The 27,836-nt window shown below is 37.1% G+C and overlaps 1 protein-coding gene and 1 long non-coding RNA gene across 4 annotated transcripts; one reads left to right on the plus strand and one right to left on the minus strand.

Annotated features, from left to right (window-relative positions):
• The first annotated feature begins 293 nt into the window (after positions 1 to 293).
• On the plus strand, positions 294 to 22,727 carry LOC108438795 (pendrin-like). Of its 3 annotated transcripts, none has more exons than XM_017716848.2 (21): positions 294 to 523; positions 2,885 to 3,031; positions 3,452 to 3,591; positions 3,676 to 3,786; positions 3,965 to 4,167; positions 4,423 to 4,587; positions 5,029 to 5,181; positions 5,337 to 5,419; positions 6,015 to 6,162; positions 7,290 to 7,403; positions 8,920 to 8,997; positions 9,223 to 9,318; positions 11,501 to 11,607; positions 14,748 to 14,817; positions 14,946 to 15,038; positions 15,257 to 15,352; positions 17,851 to 18,111; positions 19,448 to 19,502; positions 20,304 to 20,449; positions 20,850 to 20,933; positions 22,073 to 22,727. In XM_017716848.2, exons 2-21 carry the CDS (start codon positions 2,895 to 2,897, stop codon positions 22,094 to 22,096), a joined length of 2,364 nt encoding a protein of 787 aa, XP_017572337.1. In that variant the 5' UTR covers positions 294 to 523; positions 2,885 to 2,894; the 3' UTR covers positions 22,097 to 22,727. The 3 variants fall into 3 exon arrangements, with proteins under 3 accessions (XP_017572337.1, XP_017572336.1, XP_037393683.1); XM_017716847.2 differs by having other exon boundaries at positions 295 to 523; positions 2,882 to 3,031; XM_037537786.1 differs by having other exon boundaries at positions 295 to 444.
• LOC119263226 lies at positions 11,500 to 27,805 on the minus strand. The gene is made up of 4 exons (XR_005130207.1): positions 27,672 to 27,805; positions 25,113 to 25,168; positions 17,820 to 18,010; positions 11,500 to 11,585 (listed from the first exon to the last, which is right to left on the minus strand). It is a non-coding gene; the product is annotated as an uncharacterized LOC119263226 (long non-coding RNA).
• Between the last annotated feature and the right edge of the window lie 31 nt (positions 27,806 to 27,836).

Genomic DNA, 27,836 nt, shown 5'->3' on the forward strand with positions numbered 1-27,836 from the left:
GCCCAAACCCCCCCCCCCTCCCCACTCCCCCCGACAGACAACCACTTTGTCTCTCTGTCAGACACACACAAAAAGCCATGGACTACCTTTGGCAGATAAGACATTGTTTCCCTAACCCACCCATGTAGACACACATACACCCTTCTTCACAAACAAACAGACACACAATCTAAAAGCCACAAACACTTTCTCACGTGATGCCGAGCGACAGCCACCGTTGGCAGGGTGTATACTGTGGGCCCCTGATGTCATCCCCTCCAGTTTCCTTCATCTCCACTGCCCCACTACACCTCCCACAACCCAACTCTGCTTATAAACGCCAAAGACAGGGATGCAGGATCCACTCTGAGAAACACAGGCAGAGAGGGGCAGGGAAGTGCAGCAGAGAGAATGGGCCTACTAATGCACACTCTTTAACATCAGGGTGTGTGCAAGAAAACGAAGGCAAGTTAAATCATGGGTGGTCTGTTTTTACCTCCTTTATTTTCTACCTGATGCCAAACATTCAAACTGGAACAGAGAGGTAAGCTCCACTTGTTTCAAAATGTGTTAAGAGTGGTGACGTTAACTGTGATGGTGACTACAGCTAATATGATACCTGTACTGCAGTCTTATAAAGATCATCGAATTTTATTAAGTTTTACAGACTAACTCTGATAACAAATGATACACTCAGAAAACTCAGAAAAAAAAGTTTTGGGGGTGCACCTTTTTATGCCAGCAAGCTTCCCTGTGGAAAGACAATGAGTTCAATTGTGTGTGTATGTTGTTTCTTAAGGTTCTGATCCGGTGACTTGTGAACATTGCCCTAATGAGATGAAAGCTGCTCGCTTTACTCTGGATACAAACCCTCTTATTCAGGGCAATGCTCTGTATTCTCCCCCTCCTTTGCTGTCCTCAGCTCAGAGGGGTTTCTTATATCAATAGGTGCAGCTCGTTCAAAAGAGATGTGGGAGAGTGGCTGCCTATTGACTAAGTTAGGACTGGCGGAGAAAGGAGCAGGGCTTTTCGCAGTAGCGAGGAAAAGAAAGGGAGTGGTGGGCTGAGGACATTGGGTCATCTTTTGGACCTGTTTAATAACATGGGACTATGCCTAGCAAACCTCGGCCTCTTGGTGTTGCTCTTTCCTTTGCTTTGAGATGTTGTATTAAATAGTACCACAATGCAAATTCTTAGAACAAATATGCACCTAAACAAATTTGAAATATATGATAAGCACAGATTGTTAGTCTAAACCTGTGGAATATTGTGATACTACCAGGAGCTTATTTCTTTTTATTTCTGGACCATAAGTCCTAATTTTCATATATATTAACCTACCTTTGCACATATAGACAAGATATACATTGCCTAGATTTATAGACATTGAATCAGCAACATTTTTGTTGACATCACTCTGTAGAGGTAACAAGTAATATTATTAGTGTTAACCTAGTTCATTATAGAAATATGCTAGGAAAGTTGGTTAGCATCAACTAAATAGGCTTGGTTGGCTAAATTCACAAGGAATTAGATAATGTTTATCATGCTATGACAAGTAACATATGCTGGCGTTAACTGTAAGGTTATTCATGTAGGACACATCAAATGTTTTCTTTACCAGTCTTGAAAGGACTCCCTGCTGAAAAGACCTGCATGGCCCAGCAAGCAGTTCATGCTGGTCTAGTCTGGTTTTTGCAGGTCTGCACTGGTTTATGCTGGTCTAGTGCTGGTCTGCTTATGATTTAGCTAGTCATCCCATCATAGTTATGCTGGTTGATCACCAGCATAGGAGCATCAAAACACAACATATGCCGGTTTTGGTGATCATTGACATATCAACTTCTCTTAAGGTTCCACTGTAGCTTGAATTTGAAATGACCATTGGACTGAGCTTGTGCTGGTCCATTGAGTTTTCCAGTGGATTTTAAATTTTAAATAAGTATTTTATTGTGTGCCACCATGTAGGAATGTTAGTAGCCAGTAGTTCAACCACTGGAACCCTTTTTAATCACCAACAGAAACCTGCAAAGTCCACTTAAATTTAAAATGCATCTTACTGTGATGGATTAACCTACTAGTCTGTCACTTAGCATCAATAATCACAAGGTACAATAGCCAATGACCACTCTCAGCCCTACCTGAGACATGGCCTGCTGAAAAAGATAACAAAAACAGAGTTGCTCTCTGCTGGTTTATGCTGGTCTGGGTTTGGTTTAGCTGGTCACCCCAGCCTCAAAACACAGCATAAGCTGGTTTTGGTGGTGATGAGCAGATCAGCTTATATTGCTATTGACCAGCGTACCAGCATCAGAAACACAACATGTGCTGCTTTTGCTGGTGAGTAGCCATACTGGTCTACACTGTTTTTTTCTTGCAAGGTGGTAGGTTAACCTTCAATGTTAAACTTAAACCTTAAATGCAGGAACCACCCACCTAGAAAAACGAGCATGGCATATGTTGTGTTTTGGATGCTGGTATGCAGATCTGTCACACATTTGTTTAGGTTGTTTGTTAATTGTGACAGCACTCTGCTGTTCACTACATATCACTATTGTCAGAACAAAACCTTGTATCCCCAAAATGGTAACTTTACAGGAGAAGGAAAAAACCTACTTTACTTTTAATGTAAGTCAATGGAACCAGCCACTTTTCCAAGTCATTGGAAAAATCAGTCAGTGACCATTTCTTTTGGTCCATTCATCATGAGTTTTCCAGTGAATATAGTCATGTTGGTCTAGGTTATATTGTCTAGTAGGGTCTCCAAACATGAAAGTCCACTTGGCTAACTTATGTGCTTTGCACATGCTTAAACTTTTAAACCCTATTACACACACTGTGCCAATTTTACATTTAAAACTGCTTTCTGGCAATAACATACATTTTCCTTTCTCACTTGAAGCAGGTTATAGTATATGATGGCCAGCCATCGTCCTGCTAACCACTACTGTGTGTCTAGACCTGTCTACTCCAAACGAGCTTTTGACGAGGATAATGACAGGCAAATCCCAGAGAGCAGGAGCTTCAGGGAGAAGCTCAGTGCTTCTTCTAAGTGAGTGTGCCTCATGTTTAATGAAATCATAATGGCTTGGCTTAGAATTGTCTACAAAAACATATTTTCTGACTTTATTGTTTCACTGTGGATATATTTGATTAAAGCAAGGAAACCCAAAACTGCAGTGCAGGTGGACCACAGCAGTGTTTCCCAATCCTGTTCCCGGGGGCCAATAGCAGCCCACATCTTAGATATCTTCCTTTGTCTAACAAACATGATTAAACTCATAAGCTTGTTAGCAGAATTTTTAATGATCTAAAATGTGCTGTGCTGTGGGTCCCCAGAAGCAGATTTGGTAAATACTAGACTATGGGACTGGAGCTGTAAAACGCTGCTCTAAGCATTTTAAGTTTTTCCACAGATTTGTGCATGCTTGTGTACTGTGAGTATTTGCACGCTGATGCATGATTATTACAGGTGCTCTAGTAGCCGGGCCAAACAAGTTCTTAAAGGACTTTTCCCAATCTTGGACTGGCTGCTTCAGTATCCAACCAAGCAGTGGCTTCCCAGTGATGTTATATCTGGAGTCAGCACTGGACTGGTATGCTGTTTACAAGGTAAGCATCTCTCTGTTAGTATGGCAGAATTAGAGAATTTGCTGAATATTTATTGTTGTTTGGTTTGTTTTTTCCAATTCACAGGCTTGGCTTATGCACTGCTGGTCTCTGTTGGTCCAGTGTATGGACTCTATGCTGCTTTCTTCCCCATTCTCACCTACTTTTTTCTCGGCACCTCAAGACACCTCTCTGTGGGTAGGTTTCTGGCCCCTGCAAAATATACATTATTTCATTTTCCTAAGCATTTCATTCTAGTTCCATATCAATAAGCAAGCATGGGATTCTGTTGTCAGATGTTTGGAATAAACTTTGAGACTGAGAATAAAGCCTCATTTCACTAAATGTCCTTATTGTCTTCTTTGTTCCTGGGTAGGTCCGTTTCCAGTTACTTGTCTGATGGTGGGGTCTGTTGTTTTGACTCTTGCTCCTGATGAGGACTTTATGCGTCCTGGGAATGAGAGTATGGTGAATGGGACATTGCTGGAATCAGAATCAATGGAGGTGGATATTAGTGCAAGGGAAGCCCAAAGAATTGTAGTAGCCTCCACTATGACTGTATTGATTGGATTGTTTCAGGTACGGTTTCAGTGCCATACTTATCAATAGATGCAACAACATGTAACAAAGAAATTCAAATTGAAATTGGAATGTCCTTGGCATCTCTGCAAAGTAAACAGGAATGATCAAGGACATTCTCTTCCCAGACTGCTTATACATATTACAACACATTGAAAACTAGACTGAATTAAACAAACAGCTTGCTTTTTGTATATTCACATCACTACTACTTTTACCCCACATATATCACTTGTGTATTTCCTGATTTTGCAGTTGGGAATGGGAGTGTTCCATGTGGGATTCCTGGTGCGGTACCTGTCTGACCCACTTGTAGGAGGCTTCACCACAGCAGCTGCTGTCCATGTGCTCATCTCTCAGCTCAAAATGGTCCTGTCTGTCCCCACCCACAGCCATAATGGCTTCTTCTCTCTTGCCTATGTGAGTTCCTGACATCAACACATTAGTAATTGAGGAACTTGGAAGAACATTGTATTGCTTCCTTGATAGGCCTTTTTTTCATGTAGACCAATCTTTATTCAGGTTGCAACACATAATTAGAAACTTAATATATGCTCAGGTAATTAAATAGCCTGAAGGTTGTAAGCTAATGTTATTGCTTACAGATAACCTACAAATGAATTACTGTTACCCTATTCATTGAACATTGGTGCTATGTAGATATGCTGGCAGCAAAAAAAGGAAAATTATTACTGGATGAAAAATGACACAAAGCCTAGTCAGCATTAGTTTACTGCATGTACTTTCTACTACCTATTAACGCACCTCATAAATAGTAACAACGTCAATGTCTACAGCAATCTGGACTGCCCCAAAAAGAATGCACTAGATGTAGTCTTAACATGCACACTATGATTTCAGGTTCTCAGTGATGTTTTTCGAAATATTAAGCAAACCAACGTGGCTGACCTGGTTGCTGGGTTACTGACCATAGTCACAGTGATGGCAGTAAAAGAGATCAATGCCAAATTTCAACATAAGATTCCAGTTCCAATCCCCATTGAAGTGATTGTGGTATGTATGTGCTTTTACTGACTTTTCTCAGTACACATAAAGTGGCCCTAATTTGAGAGTAATGTTAAGTAATAAAGTTAGACATAAGACTACTTTATTAAATATGAAACACCATCTCCAAAGGTTTTTGTCTTTCAAGACCTTCTCTCCCATAGACAGTGGTTGCTACAGGGATCTCCTATGCAGTGGACCTGAATTCCCGCTATGGCGCCAGCATTGTTCACAGCATCCCAAGAGGGTGAGAGAACTTCCTGTGCCATTTCCTTTTTCCTGTTCAGGACTAAGAAGACACTCAGGACCTTTTTATTGACACACTATTATTATCATCCCTACAAAGTTGTTCAGCAGATGCCAATAGAAATCGGATGTAAATCGAAATGTAATCGCTGGAACAATGACATGAACAAATGGTTCAAAACTGTGGTCCAGTAAAAACAAGAAACAGCAATGTAAAACACAATCGCTAAGTTAAATTATGATATCAAAGCTGTCTGTGCAGAGAGCCCACAAAGTTTATAGGGAAAAGGAAATTTATCCAAGCCCGTTTTAGCAAACAAAATGGTGTAGGTGCAAAGACAGACCTTATGGGATTGTGTCTGTGTGAGCTGATATGTGAACATCACAAGATTCAAGATTTAAGAGTTTTATTGTCATATGCACAGCAGAACAGGCAGTTACACTGTACAATGAAATTCTTACTTTGCTGTTTCTCCATTCACCAAATATAATCTTAAGAGAATAAAAAAAGAAAATATAAGAATAACTCTAAAAACAGTAGTAAAAAGTAAAAGTAAAAAATGTACAATATGAAAGTTGATTTGTGTGTTCAACAGATTTGTTCCAGCCCAATTTCCAAACATAGAGCTTTTTGGAGAAATTCTAGGTTCCAGTTTTTCAACAGCAGTCGTGGGATATGCAGTATCAGTATCGGTGGCTAAAGTCTATGCAGCAAAGCACGACTACAAAATCGATGGTAATCAGGTATGTGTAAAAACAAGAACATTTGTTTCCATACATTATATGCCCAACAGTATCCACATGGCCCATATCATTTGTGAATTGCTACCTCAGGGTGCACTCATTGCTACTATATGTATCAGTTGCACACACATATACAAGCTATGTGTGTGCAACCGGGCACTGTGGCTAGGGCTGCCCACCTCTCCAGGAGGGGAGTTGGGGGCTGGAGGTAAGGGAACCAGCCTTGTAATGAGAAGGTTGCTGGTTCGATCCCCTGAGCCAACAGTACATGACTGAGGTGCCCATGAGCAAGGAACCTAACCCCAACTGCTCCCTGGGTGCTGTGGATAGGGCTGCCAACTGCTAATGTGTGTCACTGCCCTCTAGTGTGTGTCTTCACTAGTTTATGTGGTGTTTCACTGCATGGATGGGTTAGATTGAGAGGGTGAAATTATTAAGTGGATCACTTAATCTAATTAATCTAATCTCCATAGGGGAGCCTAAGGTCACCATGCCCAGTGCCTGGTGTCAGATGGAGGGGTATAAAGCAGTAGAACTGCTTTCTCTGGAGTGATAGAACACCACTGAAAACTTTTAGAATGAGTTGGATTGTGAACCAGGTCTAATCATCCAACATCTGGCCTCACTAATGCTCTTGTGGCTGAATGCTATCAAATCCTCACAGTGTTCCAACATCTCAGAAGAGTAGAGGCTGCAGCAAAAAGGGTAAAAACTCCTATTAATGCCCAGACATCAGAAGAAATGTTGGACAAGAAGGTGTCAACCTTTTGGACATTAAGTGTTGATGTTTGTCACGTAGGAGTCTATAAATGCTTGTCTGTGTAGCGAGAGCATAATTAAGTGTTTATCTCTTTATCAGTGTGCATCTGATTAAGGGGGAATATTTCTTGAAATTGGCCACTAATCAGATACGAACTTTCTAACTGGGTTAAAAGCTTCCGTGACGTAAGGGAGGGAGTGCACTGACCGACCTTATAAAGGTCACCATTACCCACTAGAACAGAGATAAAGAACATGGTGGAAAGCAGTGACTCCCATCACTGTGGAATGCAGAGGAGAGCAGTAAAACAGACTCCAAAATCTATTCAATTCTCAGTTTCTAACCAGCTTCTTCACTTTTCCAACAGGAGCTGATAGCTTTCGGCATTAGTAATATCTTCTGTGGCTGTTTCTCAGGCTTTGTGGCCACAACTGCACTGTCACGCACAGCAATACAGGAGAGCACAGGGGGGAAGACTCAGGTACATACACAAACACAAGCTTATATACACAGCATTAAAGGAAAGCATGGGGAGAGTTAACATGTTAATAACATTAATGTAAAAAAAGAGAGTCGTTAATGTATTTTCCTAGTTTAACCTTTCTGTAGTTCCAACCTAAAGCTGAGCTGCTCATGTTCTGTTGCCATGACTCTATCACTTTCCAACTTTTAGATGGACGCTTAAATTGTTGTCTCCCTTTGTAAATGCACTGCCATGTTGTTGATTTGTTTATCACCAAAGTATAAAGTCTAAATTATTAGTTACACGAAAAACATACCCCCGATACTAGCAATATCAGTAATATCAGTTTCATTTGCACTGGATGACGCCTTTAGCAGACTACACTGGATAGTGCTACATTATGCAAAAAAAGAGCAAAAGTGGAAAACTAGAAGATGTAATATAATAAGATGTAATATAGCAGTGTGAGACTGAGTGGCTACAGTTGCAGAGGTGTTGGGACATGCAGTCACTGATCTTCTCACTAGCCATTGTTAATTATAATAATTGGAAACTATGTTCACCTTTTTCTGCATTGCATTCACATGATTTTATACATTCTGATGAAGATGATTTTGTCCACTTATATAGCTTCAATAAAATTAGCTGCTAGTCAATATCTGAGCAGCTGTAGTAAATATTCAAGGATCCTTTCTTCAAATACCCCCATCTGACTCTCTGAGTTGGTTTTATATATATTTATATATAATATAATATAATATTTATATATAAAACCAACTCAGAGAGTCAGATGGGGGTATTTGAAGAAAGGATCCTTGAATATTTACTATATATATATATATATATATATATATAAAGATAGATAGATAGATAGATAGATAGATAGATAGATAGATAGATAGATAGATAGATAGACAGATAGATAGATAGATAGATGTTGGTAAGATACATGTATTTATAAATTACACACAGGCACATGGGAAGTTGGAAAGACTTTCTATGTTGTTACATTCCACTCTAATATTTGCTGCAAGAAAGGCCAGGCAGATGATGTCATTGTTATAAAACACATAAATTACAGCAAAATGTGAGAGAACAGGAATAGAAGTATATCTATTCGTATATTTACATAAGAAAGCAAAAAGTAATTGCTTTACTGACTTATTGTGTCTGGATGGTTTGTAAGATGCAGCCTATAGCCTATAGTACAAGAGGATGTAATTAAATCTAGAATTTAGATTCTAGAATCTAGAATCAGGTCAGAGGGGCTTTATAGATAAAATAGATAAAATAGATAAAAAATACAAATTTCTTTTACAAGAAAAAATACAAAAGTTTTAATGTTTTAAAGTTTAATGCGTTGACACTCATATAAGCAGCAATCTGGAGAACATGGGGGAAAATCACACACAGTGAAAATGTAGAGCACAGGAGAGAGGGCAATATGCACACATGTACACAAACACACAATAGGAAAATGGGTTTCAGTACACATGCGATTGCTTTGCTCAGTCTTTGTTGTGATGTCTTACAGGTGGCAGGGTTAATATCAGCTCTGATGGTGCTGATAGTGATTGTGGCTGTTGGGCCTCTACTTCAACCTCTACAGAAGGTGTGTAAAAGGGTAGAGAGAGGCATTGTATATGTATGGCTACTTGGGATTGTCCGAAGAACCCAAGAAAAAACATGAAGTGGCATAATGAACCAGAATAAAAACCATCACAGAGCAGAAGCCATATACATCTCTTATGTTGGACATTTCTCATCTGACTATATAAAATAATCATGAAATAAGATTGATGTTGTACAGCTAAGCCTCTCTTCTTCTTTTCTTCAGTCAGTGCTGGCTGGCATTGTCATTGCCAACCTGAAAGGCATGTTCATGCAAATCTGTGATGTGCCCATTCTTTGGAGGCAGAACAGGACAGACTGTGTGAGTGACCCCAACATGGCATACATGTGGCACAGTACGAGATCAGTGGATAGTAAGCAAACAAAGAAACACAGATTGCTATTAAAGAAACACAATTGCTATCTAATTGTTTATGAAGTAAATTCTTGTAACACTTTTGTGACATGAAATATTATAGCAGTGCTTACTTTTAAACGAGTGTAATGGTTGCTACCTGCCAAGGGTGCCTCAGTCAGTTGTTATCCCTAGTGAATTATGGAAAAATGACTAAACAATCTGAGTATGTAGCATGTTGCATTTTCAGTTTGAATCTGATTTGAATCTGCTGTAAAATGTTTGAACTACATTATTGAAATGTTTATAATATTCTAGTCAACAGTTTGACAAAAATTAAGGAGCTGCTTTTAACTTTGCAGATAACAGGCTAAAACAATTATTCACTATTATTGATAATGCCAACAATAAATATAATACATTTTTCATTTACATTTTCAAAGTGATGTCCAACCTAGAGTGAGTTAATGACTTAACCTGAAAAGGGCAGCAACTCGCTTACAGTGTAGCAGCTATAAGAACAGACAGTGAAAGAAAAAGAACAATTATGGCTGAAGTAACATCTGGGAGCATTTTCTGTAAATCAAGGATAGTCATGTATAGTCAAATCAGGCTCTCCTCCAGTAGTTAGCCTTAACTATTGAAAAGAAAACATGCTAGTGTTGATTTTGAAGCTGCAGAGTGGTCAGTAAATGGTAGCTTTCCTTTCATGCCAGTGTTCTGACAAACTGATCTGCTCCCTGAGGATGTGGCTTTCCCCAGTGTGATATGTAAGAATTAGCTAACACTATCTCTATAGAAATCATTAAAGCTGATCATGTCACTACCACGTTAATCACTAGAATATTCTGGGATGTATCAGTTTCTGTTCATAAGAAATATTTAACAGCTACTTCAAAAAAACTACTCAACCTTTGGCAGCTCATCTTGTCACAGCTTTACATACTAGTAGCTATCTGCATACAACAAAAAACAAAAACTAGCATGTTAAAATGTTAAGTCAGAGAATAATAGTGGAGCTTGAAGAGCTGTAATGTTGATCTCCATGTTTGTTATTATATCACTTATTTTTAGTCATTGCTTATTACTTACTATAGGTCAAAATTATGGGGAGGCTTTAATAAAGCCAGGTATACACCGGCCGTCTAACCGTCTAAGCGTTGGCCTTTTTGTAAAGAGACTGCAAGCTCAATGACACAGCCATCCATGACCAGTAGTCCAAGACAGCACAACTGGCCTCGCTCTCTCTGGGTGGGCCCCTTCATCTTCCCCAATCACCCAGCACAATACGAGCGAGCTTTTCTTCGAGTGCGTTCAGCTGTTCAATGATGTTGTATTAGTGACAGCTTGAATGGTGGCTCACTTCAGAGGTCTCAGAGGAAAGCCTGTGCTAACTTTTGCCCTCCTAGCACTGGTGGTACCATGTGATTGCAGGAGCCCTAACTAATTGGGTGGATACATCTAAATTGGGGAGAAACTTGAAAAAAAAAAAGAAAAATGAAAAAAAAAAAAAACCAAATCAAAACATTACAAAAAAACCCATACAGTTTTCATGAAGATTCTGACATTGACCAAAGTTTTCTTATTTGGGATTTTTTTAGGCAAGAACAGAATCTACACACACTCAAGTGCACAAAGGTGTGAACAATTCTGTGGTTGAGGATATTGGAGAATGTTTTTTTGAAGAGCATCTTTACTAGCATCTGTATTATGAAGAACAGATTGTAAGGATGTTTTAAGCAGGTGTCTGTTAGTTAACAAGAGTTTTGAGCCAGTTATGTGACATATTCTCAGGAGGACAGAGATGGCTAGGACCACCAAAAGGAGATCTGCATAGCCCTGTTGTAGGGCTGTACACTGTCATGTGCACAACCTGCTGCAATCCTTGCTGGAGATTCTAAAGGATGCTTGTAGACTTCATACACATTTGATAAGACACATAGAGCTTTATCATTCCAGACTGGTGGTGCTGTAGTGGTGTAGATGAGTTGCCTACTACATGAAAAACTGTCTAGGATTATGAATAGAAATGTAAATGTAAGTGCAAGATTAATGCATAAAATCTTACATATTGCTTGACTAAAATCGACAACTGACTTCAGAAATATTTTAGTAATGTAGTACTTATAATATCCTTACTTTCTCACAGTTCATTTGGGTGTTCACATGCATTTCCTGCATCGTCTTGGGGCTGGACGTGGGTTTGCTGACCGGTGTAGTGTTTGAGCTGGGCACTGTGGTGGTCAGGTCACAGTTGTAAGTAACTTTGTTGGCTACTCTTTACTTTTTAAAAAGATCCACATGCATGAGTGTGGTTGATATACCCCAGATGTCCCCATGATATCAATGTTTAACTATATTAGAAATATTTATTGCAGCTAAGAGACTTTTTTTTATTTCGTTAGATGCTTTATTTGCACAACCCTTTGAACTTCAATACTGTGAGGCATCAGACCATGTGCTGTTTATAACCTTATAGATAAAACTTTACCACAGTCTGTGTTTGTAGTTCAGTGACATCTCTTAAAGGTTAATGTGTAAAATTATACAGGATACCTTAGATATTATATATTAACTGTACATGATGGTAAATCTTAAAGGTTAAGTGTGAATCTTGCGTAAACTATTACACTGTTAGGGATCCAAGCACTGCAGATCAGACAAAGTGATCAGTACTTCCATTAGGAAAGCTATTAAGAACAATACTACTAACAAGAATTTCAATATTTCTTGCATGACAGTAGCTTCTTAAAACAATAGTGCAAATTTTATTAAAGCTCCAGCATAAGTATATGTTATCAATAACACTTTATGTTTTTGGCTAAATATTCAAATTAGTAGCCATGGCTTTCCTGGTGAAATCAGTTGTATAAGAGTATAGACTTGATTGTAGCTAAACTTGCTTATTTAACAATCACATTACTTCAAAGCAGCATCCTTATTGAGAGAACTTTAGCTTATGGACAGATGAGATTAACGCTGAAAGTAAAGTAGATCCCCAGAAGCACTATTAGCTGTCCCTGTATGGGAGGCAAATCCAGCCAAAAAGGAAATGAAAATAAAAACATTAAAATGTAAATGCAAACCTCTTTTTGCCATTTCTTTTTCCAAATGCAAATATCCTGCCAAAATTGAAAATGAAAAGAAATACCTTCATTTGCAATTTCATTTTTCACACATATCCTGCTTTTCACAAAGAAAAGCCAAAGCCAAAATGAAGTTTATGTTTTCTTTTGTCTGTTAGCTTTTTGGCCATGAAATACCAGAATAATGACTAAAATGAAATGACAAATAGCTGTTTTCAATTTATTTTTATTTTTGTCACAAATGGATTGTGCTCATGTGAAAAATGAACTTGCAAATTAAGGTATTTAATTTCATTTTCAATTTTTGGCAGGATATTTACGCAGATGTTTGGAAAAAGAAATGACAAAAGGAGGTTTGCATTTACATTTTATTGTTTTCATTTTCATTTCCATGGATTTGCCTCCCACAGTCCCTGTCTTAAGCATAGTTTAAACATTTTAAAAGAGTCACTACTAGCCAATGGATATGCATTCTGATTTTGATATTCGAGGTTCCATAAAAGGGAGGAAAAAACTACTTGGACTGAAATTAACGGACTGGACAGTGATGAGGACTCGTCTTACACAAAGTATTTTTCATCCACATCAGTGGACGATGTGCCAACTTGTTAGATTGTCAGAAAGATATATTGTGGGGTCCAAAAATTTTAGGCCACATTGAAAATCTGGAATTTTTCCATTTGAACCTTTAAACAAGCAACAGAAAAGTAAATTAAAGTGAAGAAATATTCAAGATTCTGCACAATTTCTCGATCATTGTTTAAATGTATGACATTGACTGCATTTAACGTCGTTGTACATATCTTATCTTATATAATATCTGCACAAGATCTTTTTTTTAAACGTCTTATCTCTTCTATTGAAGCTTGTGTTCTGACATCGATTTTAGTCATTAAAGGTTTTAGCACAAACCTGTGAAGTCTATGCCAGCTCAAGTGCACACTGCCATTACCCCTTTGTTCCTAAGCACACACTCTGCATGCAGTTTGCATGCCTCTATCACATGCTTCATATGCCAGGAAAGGGTTAACAGACATGATACACTCAAGAATGGTGTTTGTAAGTAAATCCTTTCCTGACTGAAGCCTAGCACACTGCCTACAAGGCATTGGATTAGTGTTCTAAGGGTTAAAGCAGCACTATGTAAAGTTTTTTGTTAAAACTGAGAGAAGTAGCGTTACTGAGTGTGGAGAAAAAAGAACACATTAAATAAGGTGTGCATGCACTGCCGGAAGTCATTTACATTTACGGCATTTGGCTGCCGCTCTTATCCAGAGCAACATACAATTTGATCATTTTACACAAGTAGGCGAAGGTGGTGTTAGGAATCTTGCCCAAGGACTCTTATTGGTATAGTGCAGGGTGCTTACCCAGGTGGGGGATTGAACCCTAGTCTACAGCATAGAAAGCAAAGGTGTTAACCACTACACTATACCAACCACAATTATAAGTCAGCCTGTAAAGTCTGAATTACTGGTTTTAAAGTCATTGGTATCAGGACTAATTTGGTGGGAGTTTTTTCAGGCATCATACGTCGTTAGGCCTTAATATCACAAGCACAGGCTAAAAAAGAAGGTCTAAGTTACTGCTTAGCTCTCAAATGCAAAATCAATATTATGTCGATGAAATAATGATGATGATAGTGAACACTGCACTAATACCCTTGGAAGACACATCCTTCACCAGGTTTCAACCCACTCAAAAACTCAGATTCATCTGTCTGGAGGTCCAAAACACACATTATAAAATGTTCTGTCGCACATTGTGTGCAGTTACATATTTCCACCAGAGAGGTCTCCAAATCCCCAAATCCTATATAGGGTTTCTTTAAAGCAAAAGAACGGCATACACAATACTGTCAAATTAGAAAATAATGTAGTGTTAAATTAGAACAGAATGCCAATTGAAGGCATTTTCATTAGTGGTCTCAGATTTTTGGACCGCACTCTATTTCCACTGTTTCTGTACCAGGCTAACTTCAGGCAGAGTAGTTCACAACTTTCCGAGTGGCACAGTGTAAAATAACCTACAAGTGAATTCAAGCTAATACTTGTTAAAACATAAAAGCCTTTCACAAATTGATGAATATTTTCTCTGTTTTCCCGTGACACAATGGAACGAGTACCCAGACAATGATTTCATCATTTGAATACTGGCACCTCGAGTGGTTCACCAAGTAACCAAGTGCATCAGAAAGCCATATTCAGGCTGACCTGCAGCTCTCCACACTATCTGAAATATTTGCAACACTAGCAATTGATACTCCTATTTACAATAAAACTGTGAAGTAATTTTTTGTACTTCATCTAGCCCTACCTGTTCAACACTTGGAAATGTACCTGGCACTGATATCTACAGGAATTTCAAAGATTACAAAAATGTAAGCAAATATTAATTATTATAATTACTGCGTCCTAGTTTAATCAAACTGGGTGATTGTTATATAACATCATGTATAACAATCAGCTTATATGTTATATAACATCAGCTTTTTTATTTCCCTCTCAGATTAATGAGATTCCTGGAATCAAGATTTTCAAATGTAACTCGCCCATATATTTCGCCAACATTGATTACTTCAAGGAGCAGTTAAGAGCTACTGTGAGTTGAATTTGTTTTATTGTAATTTTACAGACATATAGACACAGACAAGCATAAAATAATGATGTGTAAGAACAGCTATTTATCTAGTATCTAGCTATTTATAAGTATCATAAATTGTAGTCTTTTTATTTTGTTTATGTCTGCTGTTTTACATTTTTCTCTTCACATTTCACTGCTTTTCTTTCATTCATAACCATGCGAATGCACAAAAATAGGTAGGATTTGATGCAGTGCGGGTGTTTAAGAAAAGGAACAAAGCACTAAAGAAGATTCACAAACTGATCAAAAAGGGGAAGCTGAAAATCACTGAGGTACACAAGCAGCCACAGAACACATAGTTTAAAAGGGGACTTCCGCAGATTTAAAAAAAATTGACATTAGACATTGTTTTATGATAGTTGTGAGAAAAGTTCGGCATAAAATGTACTTTTAAAATGCATTCGTGGCAGGGATGTACAGTATCTCACAAAAGTGAGTACACCCCTCACATTTCTGCAAATGTTTTATTATATCTTTTCATGGGACGACACTATACAAATGAAACTTGGATATAACTTAAAGTAGTCAGTGTACAGCTTGTACAGCAGTATAGATTTACTGTCCTCTGAAAAGAACTCAACATACAGCCATTAATGTCTAAATAGCTGGCAACACAAGAGAGTCCACCTCACAGTGAACATGTTCAAATTGTGCTCTAAGTGTCAATATTTTGTGTGATCACCATTATTATCTAGCACTGCCTTAACCTTCTTGGGCATGGAATTCACCAGAGCTGCACAGGTTGCTACTGGAATCCTCTTCCACTCCTCCATGATGACATCACTGAGCTGGTGGATGTTTGACACCTTGTGCTCCTCCTCCTTCTGCTTGAGGATGCCCCACAGGTGCTCAATTGGGTTTAGGTCTGGAGACATACTTGGCCAGTCCATCACCATTACCTTCAGCAAGGCAGTTTTCATATTGGAGGTGTGTTTGGTGTTGTTATCGAGTTGGAAAACTGCCATGCGGTACAGAGGGGGATCATGCTCTGCTTCAGAATGTCACAGTACATGTTGGAATTCATTTTTCCCTCAATGAACCACAGTTCCCCAGTGCCAGCAGCACTCATGCGGCCCAGACCATGATGCTACCACCACCATGCTTGACTGGAGGCAAGAGACAGTTGTCTTGGTACTTCTCAATAGGGCATCGCCACACATGCTGGACACCATCTGAACCAAACAAGTTTATCTTGGTCTTGTCAGACCACAGGATATGGATCCAGTAATCCATATTCTTGGACTGCTTGTCTTCAGCAAACTGTTTCCAGGCTTTTTTGTGTATCAGCTTCAGAAGAGGCTTCCTTCTGGGATGACGGCCACGCAGACTGAGTTTATGCATTGTGCGGCGTATGGTCTGAGGACTGGCAGGCTGACCTCCCACTTCTTCAACCTCTGCAGCAGTGCTGGCAGCACACATGCATCTATTTTTATAAGCCATCCTCTGGATTTGATGTTGAACACAGGGACTCAACTACTTTGGTCTACGCTGGTGAGGCCTGTTCTGAGTGGAACCTGTCCTGGAAGACCACTATATGACCTTGGCCACCATTCCTCAGTTTCAGGGTGCTAGCAATCTCCTTATAGCCTAGGCCATGTTTTGGAGAGCAACAATTCTGTTTCTCACATCCTCAGAGAGTTCTATGCCATGAGGTGCCATGTTGAATATCCTTTGGCCAGTATTGTAACCAATACACCAAATTTAACAGCCCTGCTCCCCATTTAAACCCCTAATGAGTCACATGACACCAGGGAGGGACAAAGACACAATTAGGCATAAATTGGACATGTTCACTGTGAGGTGTATTCACTTGTGTTGCCAGCTATTTAGACATTAATGGCTGTGTGTTGAGTTTTTTTCAGAGGACAGTGAATCTATACTGCTATACAAGCTGTACACTGACTACTTTAAGTTATATCCAAGTTTCATTTGTATAGTGTTGTCCCATGAAAAGATATAATAAAATATTTGCAGAAATGTTAGGGGTGTGCACACTTTTGTGAGATACTGTACATGCAGGGCATAGTACCAAGAAAATGGTAATATTTTTACACGTCTACTGCTTTTTTCCATTGTAAAAATTACGTATAAAAACTCAGGAGATATGTGTAGGTTCACTGGTCATTTTGAACAGTAAATTTAATGGCTATATTTCAGAAATTTTGAAAAATCTGGGTAACTCTATTTGGGTGGTCTTTTGTAGATGATTAATAAACGCTTAACAGATTATCAGTAACACATCAACAACATATCAGTGAAGTAACAGTAGTGAAGCATCTGAATACACTGAAGTGAATGTCTTATAGATGTTCTGTTGACACATTACTGACCTTAAGGAGATGTATTATTACTATGTAACTTCCATTACAAAAAACCTAACCTTACCTAACCTTACCCTGAAACCTAACCTTAACCCTGGCCCTAATCCTAACCCTAACCTTAACCTCAACCCAAAACCTAATGCTAATCCTCATGTTTTTTAACATGTTGCTGAGAGTCTGTTGAGTGTTTACTTCATTTAAAAACGACCACTCAAAATAAAGTGTCACCAAAATCAGAATTTTCTTTTATTATGTTTAATTTCATTAAAAGTTTTGTTTGTATAAAGTAATTTTGGATTTTTGATTCTACAAAAAATCAACATATGCTTCAAAACAACAAATCATTTTAGAATGAAGAGAGGGATAAAATATACTCTTTTTGAGAGAAGAAGTAAGGTGTAATCTTGTGTAATCTTACCTTTGATATAAGTCACTGATGTCTGCTACAGAATGGGTTGGTGCCGGTGGCCCCTCTGGGTGTGGACAATGAGGCCTTTGAGAGTGAGCAGGACCCTGAACACGTGGAAGGTGGGGCTCAGCAGGAAGTGGAGGATGGGTCTCGACAGGAGATTGAAGTGGAGGTGCAGGTGGACTGGACGTCTTCTCTGCCTGTGAACGTGACAGTCCCTAAAGTCAACATCCACAGCTTGGTGATGGATTTCTCTGCTGTGTCCTTTCTAGACATGATGTCTGCAAAATCTCTCAGACTGGTAGGTCTCAATTCTGCCTGCGGTCAGGATGAAGTATGAAGACCAAAGCATTTAGCATTGAGTAAAGAATTTCTTTTACACATCGGAAATGAAAAATGTAGTTCATTGTTCTTGATGATATTTACTTGGGACAGGACTTTAATACTGATATGTCCTTATAAATGACAAGTGGAACAAAACAGTTCTTTTGTAGTGCCACTCTTGGTTTTCTAAAGAACCTTTCAACTGATTTGTCCTTTAAAGATCAGTTTTTGCTTCCACAAATAATTCTTAAAAGGGTTAAAATAGGAACTCTCCACAGTTCTTCGCAGCACATTTTCAAGAACTGTTTTGGTAGGTCTTCTGTTTGCTTAACTGGTTCTTCCAGTAACCGAAACCATAAGGTTCTTCAGATACAGATTGTTCGTTAATAGCTTTTTATGAAAACAAATCTGCAATCTGCAAAAGTGTAAAGGAAATACTGCAGTAACCTAAGAGCAAAGAATGATCAAATTCAATTTCAAACCATTAATTTCTTTATAAGCTCAAATGCAAAAAGGTTCCAGGTTATCAAATAGCAAGTACTGCTCTATCTAGTATAATGATAACTGTAACATTTCTAGCATTAGCTTTCTTATTAGCTGGTTAACACATACTAACTTTTAGTACTAACTTTTTTTTTTAATACTAACTAGCATACATGCTAACTTTTACTGTCTAGACATTTCTGAGACAAATATAGCCTATTAAGTGTTATGTAATTTTCAGCATCAAATACAAATTCAACTTCAATTTCTTTAAATGTGTTAATATTCTATATTGATATTTTAATGTGTGAAAACTAGGATTAGAACATTCGAAAGTACTGGTGACTGCAGTGTGAATGGCAGAAAGAAAGCAACACATCCTATATATAGTCATATGCAAAGGTTTATAGTCCCCTGGTCTAATGACAGTTTTGTACACACACTTCTGAATATTTTAATACACAATCACTATTTATTTGTTGAATTTAACATACTGAAGGGACAAAAAATGTGGTATGTACAAAGATTATGGCACATATAACATGCATTGCTTTTACAATATGTTAAATTCAGTGAAGAAATAGAATCTGTGCTCTAAAATTTTCAGAAAAATGCCATGTTTACATCTCTTTACTCTAGAGGTTGTATTAACTTATTGTCATTTAGTAGGATCGGTGCTGTTGTAAGGAATCAATGTTGATATAAGGAATCAATGTACAATGTTTTTCAGAAGACAAAGGACCCATTCATTAAGAACTTTGTGTATTTACTGATAGCCCTCTCATGGTTTCATATTAGTTGGTGATTCATCATGTCTTTGTCCTTGACAGGTCATAAAGGAATTTATACGCATCGGAGTCAGTGTCTATATTGCAGGCTGTGACGGTACGGCTTATGTCAGAGCATATACTACTGTAATTAAGATTAATACATTTAATTCCTAATACATTATGGCACAAGATACTGCCAGTATATTAGAAATAACTAAAGATTTGTACAGTCGATCTTGGTTGAGTGTTTTCATACAACTCTGCTTTGTTGATCACACAAATCATTTTATTGAAGGGGAATTCCATATTTTTTTCTAAATGCCTGCATAATTCAGTGGTTGAATTGTGAACAGTGTCATTCAGGGTGGTTTGATGTGTAATGGCTCATTTGTAAAGACACTTTCTGGCTCTGATTTATTTACAGTGATGGTGATAGGAACCAGGGGTCCTGATATCTACAACACAAATATAGCCTTTTCAGTTAATATCCAAAACCATCAATCAAGGTCTTGTATGTAATGTTGATGATGGTTCTTTAGGGACTTTTTTGCTCTAGAACATCCTTAGCATATCCCACCATGAACAGATAAAGATAAATGAATTAAAATACATTTGTCAGGCTGAGTATTCATAACCATTTAATGTAATAACCTTCCATGATGTAGCTTTTAGAGTTCCCATCACTACCGCTGTGAACAATCCTGACTTACCACGTTTATCTAGAATTAAGCACTTTGCACCAAACTACTTTGAATGATATTGTTTACATCTTCACTGTTTACTTTTACAGAATTTTTTAAAAATCAGGGGAGTTCCTCTTTAAATAACGCATGATTGACAGGAAAGTATGAAGACAGAGTGCAGGTCCCTTTTCATGGAAATGTTCTAAATACCTGAACATCTACTGGTGTTACAGATGACACTGTGAGGAGGATGGAGGCCCTGTGTTTCTTTGATGACGTGGTGACCAGAGACCTGCTCTTCCTCACTGTCCATGATGCCATCCTCTTTATCAAGTTGGAAGCCTCCAATGGGAACATATCAGACCCCATGGTGGACAAGGCAAGTTATCATTAAACTGATGGCCATATTACGTCAGACTCCAGATAAGAATTAGGGTTGCAACATACAAGTTGCTTCAAGGTTCACATTAAGCATTTGTTAAGGGTGTCATTTCCTGTTACCTTTGTTTATGTTGTGTGAATGTACTAAGTAATAATGACTTAGAGACTGTGGTGTGCTATCATGGTATGAGAATAGTCATTGTGAAATAGCTGAGACACAATCACCATTTTCAAAATCCATGTTTATATACAAACCATCCTTTGTGTAATGACAATTACGTGAGAAGCAAATGGAACTGGTTGTTTACACCTATTGATACCTATTCTAGCGACTGTTACACAAGTTGGTGTGTAGTATTGAGATTATGATCCTCAACTAGTCCTGTAACTGTGTCCAGATTTCACAGATGCAGGATGACAAAGAGCCACTTCCTTTTACTGAAGATGAAGACCGGATAGAGACTTACGATAACCAGCACTTGGTGGGTTCTGTGCAGTTTTACTCTTGGTAATACATCAGTCAAATATGTTAGATCTAGTGGTGGACGAAGTACACAAGTCATGTACTTGAGTTAAAGTAGAGATACCCAAGTTACAATATTACACCAGTAAAAGTAGACGTTCTTAATCTAGACCTCCACTTGAGTAAAAGTACAAAAGTACTTGCCTTCAAATGTACTCAAGTATCAAAAGTAAAAGAACTAAAAGATTAATTACAACTCTGATGTCCTGTTATCATTTTTGTAAGAAGACTTTTGCATGAGCTCATTTTAGGTGAAAATCCTCCAGTGTCTCTCTTGGTAAACCAGTCTTTTAATAGAATGTCATTAATTAGTGATGCTGAAGTCTATTAAAGTTATCATCAGCAAAAAACACTGAAGGCAAACAGTTTCCATCAGGTAGAAAAAAGTGGCTGTGAAACAACTTTTCGCAAACAAGCCAAGTTTCAGTTTAGGATTTATTTGCAACTTAGTAGACAAGTTTAAGTTTAATAAAAACTTGCTTCAAAGTCAGGTTCACAAATGAGTTTTCCTTTACTATATTGCATCTGTAGGTCTCTGTTCATAAACATAAACTAGCAAAAACAAATTTACTATAAAATATGAACTTACTAGTGTTTGTATAAATAAAAAAAAGACACACACAGTTACAACTGCATATATGTACATATTTCTATAGTGTGGTCTATTTATACAAAGTTAGCTTAGTTTCATCATTTATGTTGAACAGACTCTCCCAAAATTTTACGCTGTTGCACTAATGTTGAACTGTCTGCTTCCACTGGGTCGGTATGACCAACAGTTCAAAACAAGCTCAAAACAAAGTGTGCACTATGCCCCAATTAGTGTTCTTGCTTCTTTTGTTTTGACATGTTATGTTTTTATACACACATAAGCCAAAAGGAATGATAGATTTCGGAAATGTAGTGGAGTAAAAAGTAGGATATTTGACTTTGAAATGTAGTGGAATGAAAGTAAATAGTCGCCCAAAATGGAAATACTTCAGTAAAGTACAGATACAAGAAAAAAGTACAGTAACGAGTTACATTTACTTAGGTACTGTCCACCACTGGATAAATCTGTTAAATGTATTATACAAAGCATTTCATTTCTGTTTTCAGGCCATTCATGGACTCTCAAACTGATCCTGCACAAATTGCTTTGGTTGTTGGGCTTACTGGTACGGCACATGCAGTTTTCCTACTGACCTAAAGTAAACAGTTCTGGACAGTCTACAATGCCTCAGAGGATATAAGTTATGATTGGAGGGAACTTCAGTTCTGGGTGGAGCATCATTATCCTCTTCAATGGTTAAATATAACAGAATTAAGAAACAAATCCAATAAACACATGATCATATACTAACCACACTGCACTAGTTTAACACTTAGCTGCTGTCATTATTCTCTTGTGCATTACAAACAACAATAGAGGCAAATTCAAGGCACGTTCATCTCTTGGAGGGGCAGAGGATCTGCATATAAACACTTTGTTTCCTTCCCTATCATACCCTCTCATGACCTCTTAGAGCTGGGAGAGGGCCGGAGGACCTTGAATAAACCCAGAGAGGAGCAACTGGGGCATTTGTCTTTGTGTGGTCAACTCCTGCTGTTCAATATAATGCTTTAAATAATGTGACAGTGGAAAGATTTTTTTTTGCACTCACATGATCATTTTATGACAGTATTGCACTCACCTTGAATATGTTTTACATGTTTAATGATATTCTGAGACTAAAGGCCAAATTTGGTAATAAAGAACTGAAGTTTATGTGAATTAGGGTTGTGCTCAGTGTATTTTGCCTGATGTGTGTTTAGCCAAAGTATGCATTGACCAGCTACATTTACTCAGTTACATGCACCTAAGTTAAGAGTTTGCTCAGTTCCACTTTTCAGCCATTCACATTGAGTTACTAATTCTCTATTCTGTGTTTGAACTTCTGTTCTGTTAGTTCAGGACCTGGACTAATTTGCTATCACTCACACCACTCAGTTTCAAGCTTTAGAGTTTTGTTTTAGACCAAAAGTAACTCAAAAGACAAGAGCGGAGCTGAAAGATGCTAGACGTTTCATGAAATCCAAACTTTAGATCTCAGAAGTTAAGAAATGAAAAGGTTAATGAATTTTATGTGAAAACATTGAATCATTTTTAAAGTGCTTTTTGTAGTAACTCTGCTTTAAACTTCATGATGAACTTTTAAACTGCCAAGCTAGCATAAATACTGTGGAAAATTAAGTGTATTATTATGGAAGCCCTGAAGGGCCATGGATTTGAATGTTTGATTTTTTCACTCCGTTTTTCTGTGATATGGACCAAAAAAGTCCATAATTTGCTCATAAATTTTTGACCTGCCACTTTTTTTCTGCTCATCTCGGTTTTTGCATGGCTTCCTTTAATTCTCCTTGAGTCAATATCATTGAAGTGACATAACTTTTATTTAAGTAGGGGTTTGGGCTGCTCTGTCTTTTCAGCATTTTTAGAAGACAAGCAGAACTAAACATACTACAACAATGAAAAACATTTCAAAATGAAACAGCCTGCTGCACAGTATGTACTGTTACTGACATTTATAGTATCAAATGTGTGGAACAAGGGGGTTTAAAACTGGGCTCGATTTGTTTAAACCTCTAACATTTGTCATTCAATCTTATCATGTTAGATACAAAGAATCATTGTGTATTAAACCCCCCATTCTAGTCTTATCTGTTGCACACTGGTGTTTCCAAAGTCTGCCAGAAAAGTTTGACACCAGTGTTTGGCAGAGTTAGAAGCAAGTAAGCTATTAATTTAATTCAATGGTCCAATGTTTTGGCATAATTTCCTAAATAAAAGTAGCATAAAAATTATTTAATATTTCCTGGAAAGAAGGAAGTTACCTGGTGGCCTTAAAACTTAGAGTTTATTGAACTTCATGTAACAAGTCAACAGAATGTAAAACACAGATTGTGTTTCTGTTAACTGTCAAGTGAAATTATTTTAATTCTAGTTGATATAGCTAACACTTTTTATTTTGTAATGGTTGTGCACTTATAAGATTATTCAGCTTATTTCAAGCACATTTCTTTAAATGAGTAAATTATCTGCCAACATAGTGAGATCATTTTACTTAATATATTTGGAAATAAGGTAAATAATCTCAAAATAAGCTTACCACATATTTCAACGGGAGAGATGTTGACCATGCAGACTAGATTCAAGAGAATTTTACTTGCCAAGATAATATTTGTGCAGTGCAGAAGTTTAGTATTTCAAAAGTTTAGATCTCAGAAGTTTTGAAATTAGAAGTCTACTGAATTTTAAGGGAGCCAGGGTACTATTTTTAAAAGGTGTTTGTAAAAACACTGAATAATTTTTTATACTACTTTACCACCTCTTATAGTAACTATTTTACCAGATTTTTAAGTGCTTTAAGACCACCAAGGCAGATGTATTTGCATGTTAGTTTTTTACTCCTTTTAAATATAATTTTTATTGTTAAACCTTTTCATTGATGTCTTTATCACAGCAATGCTCAAAACCATAAAATATTTCTATTATCACTACATAACAGACTTTGTTTTATTGAGATCACACAGATAATGGCAGATAATGGCAAAGATATCTTGATAATGATATAAATAACTACATTTTGAGAAAACAAATGAAAAGAACTTGTTATCATGGAAAGCAGCCCTCCAACTACATAACAGACTTTGTTTTATTGAGATCACACAGATAATGGCAGATAATGGCAAAGATATCTTGATAATGATATAAATAACTACATTTTGAGAAAACAAATGAAAAGAACTTGTTATCATGGAAAGCAGCCCTCCAACAGCAAACATAAGAATAGCAATTATATAAAGAATTATAAAAGTACGCACTAATAAGATATCCTTGCTTTGCTTGGATAGTTCTAATTAGGTAAAGTGTAGATTCAGTTGTTTGAATGTTTGACCAAAGCGCCAAATGAGGCTTCAATAAAGCACTTGTGTTCTCCTGGCATTCTTCTGTTAGTGACTCAGAAGGTCTGTTGTGAGCTTTTCACCCGTCATGTTCAGTAACAGTAGCTAAGAGCATTAATCACACAAGCAAACATACACGTGCACACACACACACACACACACACACACATGCGCACACACACACATACGCACACACACACCTACACGTACTTACCTCACAACCTCTCCTAAAACTTATAGATGCATTCAGTCCAACTTGCCTGCCTGGCCCTGTTTAAAAGGTAAGACATATTAAAGCTATTCTTTGGTGTAACATCTGAGTCAAGACTGTAACAACTGTACTAGTACAAGAACTAGTGCTAATAATTAAATGTACCACAGTCAGTCTTGGTCAAATTAGTTTTGCTGCATAGATTTGCATTTTCTAAGACTTTTTAAGCAATCAGAAAATTATATTCACATCAGAAGCAAGCAGGTTATGTTAAAGGTAAGCTGTGTAAATTATATGAGGGTGTGCTGCTGTAAACTGGTCAGAGGGCTCTGTCCTTGGTATTACTATCAATCCTCTAATTATTGATAACATCACTAAGCTCTGTAAGCACATTGTGTATCTAAATGTCTGACCTTTCATGATTGCTGAAGATAAACACTTTTTCTGATCATCTGCAGAACTGCTTTAATGATAACCATTATAGTGCCTCATTTATAGTCTGACATAAAATCAATGTTTGCCTTTTCCGCCTCACCATGGGAATCGTCTGCAGTGGGCTGAAGAGTAAAGTTTTCATTTAAAAGTATAATTTATCATGTTAAGAATTTGAGTTTTACATTAACACCCTTGCTTAAATGATTGAGGTCCGTTAGGCTTGACTTAAGAAGCAAAGCAGTAACCTTTTTCTAAGGGTAAAATTAGACGTCCTTTGTGAAGATTGATAAGGAAATGTGTATTCTAAAATGGTTTAGCCAGCATATCTTTAATTGAGCCTTTCCTTGTTTAACTGTATTGATGTAACCTACTTATTCCACTTTCACTGTACTATATCAGTGTTATTCCAGGAATAGAACACACTAGACTGGTGTTGACTCATTTTGTAAGTCTACAATGCGCTGCTAAATGTTCTAGAGAAAAGGCTTGATAATGCCCCCCCCCCCAAAAAAAAAAAACAAAAAACAAACAAACACAAAAAAAGCAAATGTTAAAATGTTGGGCATAACATAACAAATATTGTGTCCATGTAAATCCCATGATCATGACTTTCGACAGTTTTGTGATTTACTGCTGTTAATTATATGAAATAAGAATATAATGCCAAAGTACACTCCTCACCAACTCATTGTTAGCCACATTTTAGGTACATAAGTTCTTGGTAGTCAAGGTTCTTTTCTGTTTTTTAATTCCTTTAATAATCAGCCAGTGTTTGTGGTTATATTTTTAAATTGCACAACACAAATTCCTCATATCTCATCTGATGGTATTAACTCTGGTCAGTGTTTGTTTAAATGATCAATTTTTTAGTGTTGTTTCTAAGTAGCACAGCAAAGCTTATGATAACAGATGAAAATTAAAGACAAAGTATGAAGAGTGTAAAGAGTATATAAAGTGTTTGTTTAATTTATCTGTGGTAATAAAAAAGATTATTAAAAAATATTAGATTATTGGTGAATTATACTTAACTGTTATACTATTAAATACCCTGCTTCATGCTTGCCTTTTAACTGACAAAAATAGTTTGGGTCCTGTATTCTACAATACCCTTTTACAGTCCTGGGTTTATAAAAATTTGTATGTTTTCCTCATTTTTATGACACTTTCAGACTAACTAACTACAGAGTTAATAGAGAACTGCTAGTTTTGATACTTGTCATGCTGGACTGAGCTTGTTTTGGGAACTATCCATTCAGTGGTCTTGTTATAGCTGCCTAAACATTTAGCTCTTCACTTCAATAATGGCAAAAACAATTATAAGGTTCTATGTCACATTTTTGTCAGAATTAAGTTATTCCCATTTTCTTGTTCTGTGACAATTTTGTGAGGGTTTTATTTTTACATTGTATGCTTTTTTAGACTCTCTAAAGTCAAACCCTAACTTAGTTCTATAAGGTTCTATTTGCAAACCAATCAGCATTTTGAGTACATGCACTGCCAGCAATGACTGTGGGAAACGTTTGTAAAACTGGACTGAAACACTGCCTATCTTCATGCATTTCTAAAACTCTTACTTTTAATGTTTACAATGCTCTTTAATGTTCATATTAAGCCTTAATGGTAAATAAACAGTATACATTTCTCACATTTCTGACATCAAACAAAACTCCTTTAGACTTCCTTCAGATAGATCTGCTGCACTTACATGCTGGGACAGTTTATTACTGTTGCTGGTTGGTTCCTACCTAAAACTGACTTCTGCACTGAACAAAATATTTAGCACGGACTTGCATGCTGAAACTGCATTTCTGTTTTGAAAACGAAACAAGATGATTTCTCCTAAAACAAGACATGTCATAAAAATAAATAAATAAATAAAATGTCATAAAAAGCTTTAAATGTAACTTTCTGATACACTCTTACTTATTAATTTTCCAATTTAAAACTAATTACAAGTAACCTGTCTGCATGCATTGCTTCTTTTCATGTTTTGCCACATATAACATTATAATTCCAAGCAAAAAACGAGTTCTTATGCTTAGAAGGCTCTATCTGCATTTAGAACATTCAGAATAAAAATTAGGATGTCTGTCATTTTCATGTATGAAAGAGACCTGTTCCACATACCAGCTTTGCTATTTGGAACGCAAAATCTTTGAAGCCCAATATTTCATAACTTCTCAGAATGCAGACACAACCTTATAATCCCAAGGAGATGAGTACATGGTCATTGCAGCAAAGAAAGTAAGTGGGAAAAGATTTTAGTTGGAGATTTAAATTTATACAGAAGTC

This window comes from Pygocentrus nattereri, chromosome 1 (assembly GCF_015220715.1).
Source record: "Pygocentrus nattereri isolate fPygNat1 chromosome 1, fPygNat1.pri, whole genome shotgun sequence".
Classification (NCBI taxonomy): domain Eukaryota; kingdom Metazoa; phylum Chordata; class Actinopteri; order Characiformes; family Serrasalmidae; genus Pygocentrus; species Pygocentrus nattereri.